At 50.0% G+C, this 10,000-nt stretch overlaps 2 protein-coding genes across 2 annotated transcripts in view; both read left to right on the forward strand.

Annotated features, from left to right (window-relative positions):
• Nucleotides 1-1,846: 1,846 nt before the first annotated feature.
• On the forward strand, nucleotides 1,847-2,559 carry LOC125951024 (uncharacterized). Its single transcript, XM_049679520.1, has 3 exons — nucleotides 1,847-1,898; nucleotides 2,012-2,177; nucleotides 2,410-2,559. Exons 1-3 carry the CDS (start codon nucleotides 1,866-1,868, stop codon nucleotides 2,535-2,537), a joined length of 327 nt encoding a protein of 108 aa, XP_049535477.1. The 5' UTR covers nucleotides 1,847-1,865; the 3' UTR covers nucleotides 2,538-2,559.
• Nucleotides 2,560-4,243: 1,684 nt separating this feature from the next.
• Nucleotides 4,244-10,000, forward strand: part of LOC125950979 (uncharacterized) — a 20,509-nt gene continuing 14,752 nt past the window's right edge. Inside the window, exon 1 of the mRNA XM_049679411.1 lies at nucleotides 4,244-4,361. The gene's annotated coding sequence lies outside the window, so the exon portion shown is untranslated. The remainder of the gene's footprint in view (nucleotides 4,362-10,000) is intronic.

A 10,000-nucleotide genomic window follows, 5' to 3' on the forward strand; every position in this document is an offset into this window, starting at 1 on the left:
CATCGTTGTAGAGACGTTGTTGGTCGTTGGCGGTTTGCCCAACACTAAAAGGCACAGCCTACTGCGACTACTAACGATGGACAAGGACTGAGTGTGAATGTGATTGAAGTTTGTCTCGTTCTCAATCCCTGGGAACGGAATGGGGTACGAAAGTGATACAAGGCGCTGCCCCTTAGCTTCCTCCGACTCCGACCGAATGGAATGTTGGTCTCCAAAAAGGACAACTGGCGTGATTGCGAACGGATGGCAGAGGGTAAAGATTGTTAAGTCGTTATTGCTTATTGTAGCGGTTTAGGGGGTTTCGTGCAATATTGCTGCTTGTGATGCTGTGCTGCAGTCGGCTTCCCGGCCAGCGGCAGAAGGAGGAAGAAGAGGAGTCAAAGGAGAACGGCCATGAGGGCCAAGCAGTCGCAAGCCAAGCACTGACTGAACGGTAACGGTAAGCCTAGTAGTCTAGTCGAGCGGAAGCCCTCTCTCTCTCTGTCTCGCTCTCCCTGTGTGGCACACCCGTGCCCCTTCACTGTGCACCGGAAGCAGACCTAGGAAATGGTTTAAATTGTTCGAATGCTTCGAGTTCATTTTGCTGCTGCTGCTGCTGCGGTTGAGGCAGGTTTTGAGATTCAACGTTTTCTTCTCCTTTCTTTTTACTCCCCTTTTTTTTCTTGCTTTCCAGTTTTCGTCTTGGGACTTGCCGGCGCCATTACAAACATTCCGGGCGCGGTGTGCAATTGCAGCGCCGCTCGGTACCCATGGCAGAGTGCACTGGAGTATCTATGCTGGCAAAAGCCACCAAATCAATACCAAAAGGAATGTTAGCGATAGGAAGGCCTGCAGTAAATACTGGTAGCAACGATGCCCTTGCTTTTGTCCTGGGAGTAGCCTATTTGAAATCAAAATGCTACTACCGGGAGGTTGTTTTTATTGTGTGTCTCTCTACAGGAGAGAGAATAGAAAAGAATTGATCGTTTCAACTGTTGTTTTTCGTTTCTCAAAATCAAACATCGATCATGTTTAATCGTCGACAAGCGTATTGGTGTTTGTGCTGATGATATATTACACGCTTGTACGCTTGTATCGATATTCCCGGCGAGACTGTCCAGAGAATTGTTTACAAATAAAAGGCAACGTTTATGTCGACGGCGCTGTGGCGCTAGCAGCCGGTGGTACCCCTGACCGGTCAAATAAATAACGCCACACGACGGAAGTCGCGTCTTCCATGTGTGATGCGTACTTCACACAATCCGAAACCGACGAAGTCCGATCAAAATCCCCTTGCCGGCTAATGGATACCATATGGTGTTTGCGAAGGGGAAAGAGGCCAGACGACCAATCGACCATCGACCAGGATATCGAACGCGCGATTCAAGCGATCAGTGTTTGCCAAGAGTTCGGGCAAGGTTGATGAATTTCGCCGTGGATTGCGTTTGACGCAGTTGTTGTTGTTGTCCAGTTTTTTGTTCCACAATAATCTCTCGAGATGTGCTCCACGGTGACCTATAAGCTGTTGTGCTGCTTCTACGGCTGCTGCAACATGTACTTTGCATACTTTGCCGGCCAGCGTGCCGAAGGAGTTAGCCAGATGATCGTACGGGACGATTGCAGCCCGCAAAACGGTTCCAGTGAGCTCCAACGACCAACGGCAGACGACGACGACGGATCGTGCAATGTTAGTGAGTGCGAATTCGATCGTTCCTCAGGTCTTCGTCTTCATTTTGCCATTTGGATGCCATTCCGCCTCGCGTCATCCATCCGTTGTTGATGGATTGCTGTTGGTGGTGGTGCGAGAAAGTGAATGACATTCAGAGTGTTTTGTTTTGTCAGTCACCCACATAGGTTTGATCGGTGCCGGTGTGCTGGATTGTGCGATGTCTTTGCTGATGATGGCGGCTGTCATGTTGGTAAGGTATTAGGAGCAGGAGCAGGAGCGCCCACACGCCCGTCATCGGCAGTCAGTTGAACAACCGCCCGGACCGGTCCTGCCCTGCCCGGTTTCCGTTTCCCTTCCTCCCAGGGCTGGTCGAGAACGTTGCGGACGTACATGGTCTACCTGTGGATACGTTACCTTTTCTGCCTTGGTCTGTGGTTGATTATCTGGAAGGCATTCGGTAACTCGGAGCAGATCTCGGAGCCCTACATGCCATTCTCCGTGTGGTGTCTGGTGCTGCTGCTGTTCAGTGGTATGTAGAACAATTATTCATAACCCCGGCCACTCACCACCCCCCAAAAGGGGAGGGCGCTTTCTGCTCTGCTTAGCTGCTTCATCTTCCAGATGATTTAATGGTCTGTGAGATGACGGTGGAATTGGATAGTTCATTCATTTACATACCACTTCTTGTAATTGCCACTAACTGCAACGCTAGACTCTTGCAAACAGTCCATCGCCAATGTGTGTGTGTGTGTCTATCCCAGTCTATTACAGCCTTGAGCTCTGGATAATGAAGGGCACGTATGATGCCATCAACCTCGAGTGTAGCATCCGCGAACAGAATGATGCTGCTTGCTGTCCCTCACTGTGTGCGGGAGGATTTATGGCCTAAAGGAAATGGGGAACAAGTTCCGCCTACCACCACTCGTTCGTTCTCCTCGGCTCGCTCGAACCATCGCAAGTGTGCCTGTTTGTGAACGTTTGTGTGCGTGTGTGTGTAGCGCTTCATTATCCATCCCGGTAGTAGGGGAGTGCGGCTCGGTAAACCAATAAATTAAACCCGATGGCAAGTGCGGTCGGATGCACAGCAAGAATGCTGATTTCGGTGAATTACGGTGGTAGCCAGTGATTGTTGAATATGATTGAAAGAAAGTGGGGGCCTATAGATAGACAGACACATGATCCAGTGAACAGCACGTGGAAAATGAATGCTCAATCAGGTGACACAATCGGTTAGTACAATACCTAGAATATGAAAGCTGTTCCTTGTGTTGTTATTGCATTTAACATTCATTTTATTATTTTTTCTCATCGTATTGATTGACACATTTATCCGAAAGTGAGAGTGAGAAGCAGTGAGAGACCTTCTAAAAATTTTCGAACAAAAATCGAGGTTTATCAAGGCTTCGTAGTAGGCATGGAGACGCCTAGCACCCCGTGATTTGCTTGTGCAAAGTTAAGCAACGTGCCTAGCATTTAGAATGTATAAATCGAACAATTTATTGGGTGTAGCTATCGACACAAAGTGTGCTACGGTCTGCGAGCCTCAGAACCTCGCCTGCGACGTTGACGTAGAAGAGCTTTCCTTTCCTTTGTTCCTAGCTACTGCTTGGTGGCGTGGTTTATGAGCTACCATTTACACTTGAAAGACACTCGCACGAACGACGGCCATTGCCGGTTTGGTATTCATCTTCTTTTTCCTGTTTTCGTTTTGATGTGCGAGATGCTGTTATCACGCAACCAACAAACCCAAAATGGCACGCTGACAAGCACACGCTAGCACATCCAGTTGTTCCTTTCCGTTGGTAGCGCTCACACCGTAACAAGCGTTGGCGTTCGTTATAGTTTCATGTTACATGCGCTGCGATACACGCGAGCATGAGCGAGTGTGTACGATTTCTTTCCGCTTCACTGCGAACACCACGCGATTCCCGCCAACGTGCTTTCGCTGATGAGATTGAGATTCATAAATGCGAGAATACGAATGATGCGGGTAACGAAGGGCGACCGGGAGAGGTGCGACAATTGCGGCACTGAAATCGAAAACGACCAAAGGTGGTTGGACGACTGCTGCTGTGGTCGCTATGCAACGCCCCGATAGTAACGGTCGGCATGAGCGGCTTAAAGCGTTCCGTTATCCGCCAAACAGTAGCAGCAGATGTCCGGAAACTGGCCGGAAGTGGACGGAACGAGAGCCAGCGGAACACGTGATTCAATGTTTCGCTCCTTTGTTTATCCTCGCCGTCGTCGTCGCCATCGTCGTCGCCGACGCCATCGTCGTGGTCGTTGTCGTAGCACCGCCGGAGTCGTGGGATGGTGAGGCATGTCAGCGCGCAACCGGTGAGAGTAGCTCGAAATGTCTCTGGTAGCGAGTGGCGAGTCCTGACGAGGTGAGATGTGTGCTCACTATGGCCGGTCAGTCACAGCATCCCGCCAGAGTAGCGTACTCCCTTCGCGTACTGCGAGAGCGCACGATCCCGAAGTTGGTCTCTCAGGAGCAGCAGCAGCAGCATCGTTCATCCTTCGTGATGCCAATCCGTATATAGAACGGCGTGGAGTTGGTTTCGAGCCGCAGTTCAAAGTTTCACATCCTGGCGATCGGTTCGGTCGGTGGCCTCCCGAGGAAACTCGTGCTTGAGTCTGTGTGAAGACCGCGCGCAAGTTCGTTGTTCGAGTTTTCCAACAACTGAAAAAAGACGAGCAGCAAAACAATAACGTAACGCATCACATTGATTCGGATTGTGCTGGTGTACCGGCGGTGGTGAATTGAAGTGTTGTAGTGTAATGTAATGGTCGTTTACTCACAATACCGTGTACCGTGTTTAAGCCACTTTAAGTTAACCAGCACAGATTGTAGCAGAAATGGTGATGCCTTCGTTTGGCGAATCGTCTGTCGACTATGGCGTAGTGTACTAGATCGAGTTGCTGTTCGTATCCGTTTCAGGATTTCTGGCTTTTGTTACTGGAAAGTGTTGGACTTGTACTAGTAAGCAGATGGCTGGTGACATTTCGTGGAAACCATACGAACGACGCAACCAGCAAACAGACGAGAGTCTGGGTAACAGCGGTGCCCGTTGCGTGGTCGGAACAGCGGTGCGCCATTGTCAGCATGCTGCAGTAATTGGAAAAATGTCACAATTTTGACACGACTCCTCCGGTCGACACCGAAGGCTTCCATTATCATCGATGATTTCACACACCCGCTACCACCCACTAGCGGCGTTGCTTTACGGAGAGAGTAGCTCAATGCTTACGACTGGGATTTACCGACACACAAACAAACATACACATACAGAGATGGTTACTGCGTGCAAGTCCAGGGCATGCGATGTCTGTCGTGCCGAAGGAGATTGTAATCATCGTGAATGGTGTATTCGCCTGGCGGTCCGTGGCTGGCTGGTTCGAGCGGAACTTTGAAAATCGCGCATTTTCAACAGCATGCCCTACGATGATGAGTGGCATAAATTGTGTTAAGCGAAAATTCAATTCACAAAATCGTCTAGAACGTGTGGGAACGAACCTGGTGGATCAAACGAGGGCTTCCAACGCACAAATGACAAAGGCGAGGATACTACAAAGCGTGCGGATACTAACGAAATTAGCTCGCTGTTTGTGACACTGGCGCTTGGTGCACAGACGAGGGCACCATTTCCTGGATCGTTTTTCTCAAGATTGTTCACCGTTAATAGCTTGCTATGTTGCTCTTCAAAGTTCGGGGCCTTGTTTTCGATGGTAACCTGATGATTTCCTTCGGCAATGGCTTGCTACAGGATATTCTCCTTAATGATCGGGAATGTCGAACGGGTCCGGAGAAGCCTTCCTCGAGATTGGATAGACGTCACTTTTGAAGGGTCAGATTATTCTAGGGAGGGTGAAAAAAGTATTTCAAATTTTCTCCTCACACTCTTCCACTCCTTTTCCCCTTTCCACCGCTTCTCCTACTCGAATGTTAATTGATGTTTGCACTGCCTCATCCAGCGATTGATCCGGGTGCGAGTTATCAATCGACTGAAAATGATGGCCGCTGCTGCTGATGACTGATGATGGCACTGGTGCTGGGTGGCGCTCATGTTGATGAGGATGCAACATGATGGTCTAATTTAAGGACGCCTCCCATCCTCCCAAAAACCCTTTTTTTGGCAGCCTTTTATTTGCTGTTTCCCTTTCCCGATTGTCGGTTGTCGGTTCATCCGTTTCGCACTTCGTTCCCGATCGAATAGGAAGCGGTCAGAGAGACGTGGTGCGAGATCAAATAGAAATGCCCGCAGCCCGGACCCACTGCACCCTGGTGGTGAAGGTGGGCGGGAAAATCATAGCATTCCGGCGAACGGCCTCCACTGGCCGTCCGTCCGGCTTGGCATTGTCTCATTTGCAATGGAAATTCAACCCTCGACCGCGTTGCGAGCAGCCATCAGCAAAGGCGTTCCGCATCTTCCGTTTTCCGTCCGTTTTCCACCCGTTTTCGTTTCACTTTTCCCACGTTTTATCGAGGCTGCCGGATCGGGGAAGGGATGGCATTGGAAATTCCGACCGACCGGAAGTCGGCTACCAAGGGGAAGAAGAAGAAAATTCCCATCTAGGACGTACAAACCCATGGATCGGCCATCGGTTCTCCCGGAAACGAGAACAAAAGCTCGAATGGAATTCGATCCAGTGATAGTCGACTGTCATCGGCGTCGTTGTCTTCGTAGTCGTCATCGTCGTCAAGCATCGGTTGTCGATGCTGGCTGCAAAATGGACGAAATGTAAATTGAATTTGCTCTTCATTAAGTGTTTGACGGAAAGTTTAAACATTCAAACGGCTTCAGGCAGGGCAACCGGATCAACAGCAGCAACAGCAGCCGACCAAACGGGTGTGCCAGGAGCCACCCAACCGATTTCACACCCGTCGGGTGCCATCGGGGAGGGATGCTCCGCCGAAGCTCCAGTTAAGGCCTTTCATTCATGGATATTATGCGGACATTTTAACGGATCCGGAACCCGCGTATTAAGTACCGGTAGCTATGGTAGCATCGGGAAATCGGGAAAACTTTTCACTTAATTCATAAACAAAAATCTCTCTGCTTCCAGCGCCACGTTTGGGGCAGGGACGAAAGGGACCGCTTTGCATTTGTCTAGATCAACATCAACCGAACACCGAGCATCACTTCAAACAACAAACTTAGTGCGGCGGTTGGTGGTTGGCGGGAGGAGGTGGCAGTGATTAGCCTTATTTATTCGGTTGCTTTCCGTCGTCCGTCCGTTCCGCTGTGGCCGTTGCCATCGACAGTCCATTCTGATTGAAGAAGAAGAAGAAGAAGAAAAAGAAGAAGAGGGTTTTAATACATTTTCCACGCCTAACAAGCAATCAAACTGGTCTGAGACTTAAGACGGCGACCCTTCGGTTGTAGGTTTTATCGATGCAGGAATGAGGGAACCAAAAAACCCACCTCCTTCAACGCCTCGTCCTCTGGTTTGATAAGCTCCTGCTTTTAGCATATTGCCCGCAAGCTTTAATCCTCTCGAAACCCCGGCCCCTGGCGAGAACCAGACTGTGGTTCCCGTGATGTGATGCTACCACTTGGCACTTGCCAAAATCAAACCAAATGCCGGGGGCCAAGGCGTGAAATACTTTTTTTTCTTCTTTCAACCCCAGTGCTCTGCTTGAAAAAATTAAAAACAAGCGCAGGGAATGGAAGCCAACGAAGAACGCTTTGAAAAGAATCTTCGCCTTTTTGTTCTCCAACAACTTTCGTTACAATAATATGACTTCTGAAAACTCGCTTGAACTTACTGTTGTTGGATGTTTTGAACCCCTTTCACGGGCACCTTTCGCTGGAATCCGCGGGCTGGTGGCATTGCAATACACCACGTGAAGCCAACATTTGAAATTACTTTTATGACTAAGCACCCGCTCCCTCATGCGGCACACTTCTAATTGCCATGGTCTTGTTTCACGAATTGTGCGACGATTTATGTCTCTTCAGCGCTCAGCTCAGCGTGCCCTCATTCCATGGCCATCGTGGATTTCGTGGAAGGATGGAATGTAGCATGTAAAAGCATTAAGCTTCACGTGTGCTGGCTCACTAGAGTGATCATGATAATCTTTGAGCCATGATTATTCAGCAGGGACCCCCGCCCGTGCCTGTCTCCATGTCTGTGTAAGTGTGTGTGACTTTAGAGGGACTTGGCGCTTCATTTACTGATGGTGAAAGTTGTCACCGCCTCCGGCGAGAGGGATTAATTTCTCCACTCGCGCAAACATCATGCTTTATGGAGCTGTGTGCGTTTGTGTGGTTGTGTCTGTGTGTTCTACAGGAGCAGCAAGAGCTTTTGACGAAGAAGATTCTTAACATTCATATATGCGGCTGGGATGACAATTTTGAGACGATTCATAGCGAATCCCCGTGCCGTGCTCTCTCTCATGACACATCACAATCCATTGCTGATGGCCGGACTGCTTGTGACATTCCAACGGTCCAACGGTGTCCCGAGCTCCCTTCTCAGGAGGGAATGAGCTTTGCACTTTGCTGACCTTGGTCTGTTTTTATGTGGTCTCTGCCCTCCCCGCCCAGCTGCCACCTTTTCAGTATCCTTCACCTTCACTCTCTATTTCTCTCTATTTTGCCGCGATAGATTTTATGATTCAGTGCACGAAGCCGAACACGGAACACAAAAGTTTGACTTCCCGACCTCCGAACCCGTTTCTCCCGACCGACCAGCGGAACGTTCTAGCGTTCCAGGGCTTGTGGCACGATGTGGAGGTTCTCTTCATAAAACATTCAGCCGGTGTATTTATCATTGCTTATGTTTTATGCCTGCACGTCAACCACGGCCGCGACGTCGGTACGCTACGGTCTACTCCACGATAATCCTCCACGTCCCATACACTCACATGTGATAACGCTCAGCGTGTGTGTTTGTCTGTGTTGATTGAAAGTGCAAACTGTGTGGTATAGCTTCGGGGGTTAGCGAGCGATATGCTCGCCTTGCCTCGCATGCATCGGGACCTCGGGATGCGGATTTCGCACTCGAAACATCAAGGTGTTGGTGGTGGTGTGCGAGAAAGAAAGGGTTGCGAAGCGGATTATTCTGTTAATTAATTTCAAATGCAACCACCGTCGACGACGAGGCAACAAATGTTGATGGAACGTGCAATGCGGTAGCAGCGGTGCTTCCGGTTCCCCTCGCTGTCGACGACGGCGTTGATCTGCTCTGACGAGCGAGGTATCTAAGCCCATTAAGCCTCTTCTCAATTATTCAGTTTCCTTATCTGGGCAGGCTGCATCCCGGCAGTCTGTAAATACATTTTCGTTACAAGCGATTATGATTCTTTTCGTGGAATTATGCTGCCAGCACAGTAATGGAGCATCCATCGAATCCTCTCACGATGCTTTTCCCCTTAAGAGCTCGGAATAATGGCACCGGCATAAGCATAACTCATTTTATGAACTGGCAGCTACTTAGCCCATGTTCTCGAAGCCCATCACTCGACCATCGGACCGCTGAACTGAAGAACCGGATAGCACACAAACACACATACTCACACACTGTGTCATCCAATCGGGTGGCCAATTTGGAGCAAATCCCGGTGCTAAACTGCTTTAAAATATATATGTTCTCCTGCAGCTGACATGCGAGTGCGTATGCGGGCCTAGCAAGCGGTGCCTTCGGCCTGGCGGATCGGAGCCTGGCGTGGCGAAAAACTGGAAAAACAAACAGCAAGATGATCCCTTCCAGCCTTGCCGAAGGTCAATAGGTTTTCCCCCCACCCTCTCCCGGCGTTCGGGGGTCGGCGGTCCGTCGGCATCGGCAAAACATAAAAAATCGGATTTTCATCCAGACCACACCACCACCACCACCATGCCATGCCCTATCATACGGCATAATTTATAGCCCGCATGTGTCAACCCCCCGAGCGAACGGGCTCCGGCGGAGTTTCGGGTGAAAAAGAGCGTCGCTACCTCGTCGAGTGCCCCCCCTGACAACGAAATGCGTCGTTACCACGATGGCTGGCTGCTTGGATGCGGTCCTGCCAGCACCACTTTACGTTACTCGATCTCTCGCTCCTCGTATCTGCAACATGTAAAAACCAACGCCTGCTTGTCGGTTGCTGCTGCTGCTGCTGCTGCTCCTGATGCTGCTGGCAGCACCTTTTCTAATACGGAACAACCAACCTCACCCTCCTTTCCCGGTTCCCTTATCATGAAAGGTTCTCGTGAGACTTCCGACCGCACCGAGGACGCACGATGCCTGGGTGCTTGGATTTTCATCTTTTTTGTCATTTTCACACACACACACACACGCTAGCGCCCCCAAAGGATACGGATGCTTTCGCTGGCAAGCTATAAGGAGTTCCAAGCCTCTGCGTATGTG

This window comes from Anopheles darlingi, chromosome 2 (genome assembly GCF_943734745.1).
Source record: "Anopheles darlingi chromosome 2, idAnoDarlMG_H_01, whole genome shotgun sequence".
Lineage (NCBI taxonomy): Eukaryota > Metazoa > Arthropoda > Insecta > Diptera > Culicidae > Anopheles > Anopheles darlingi.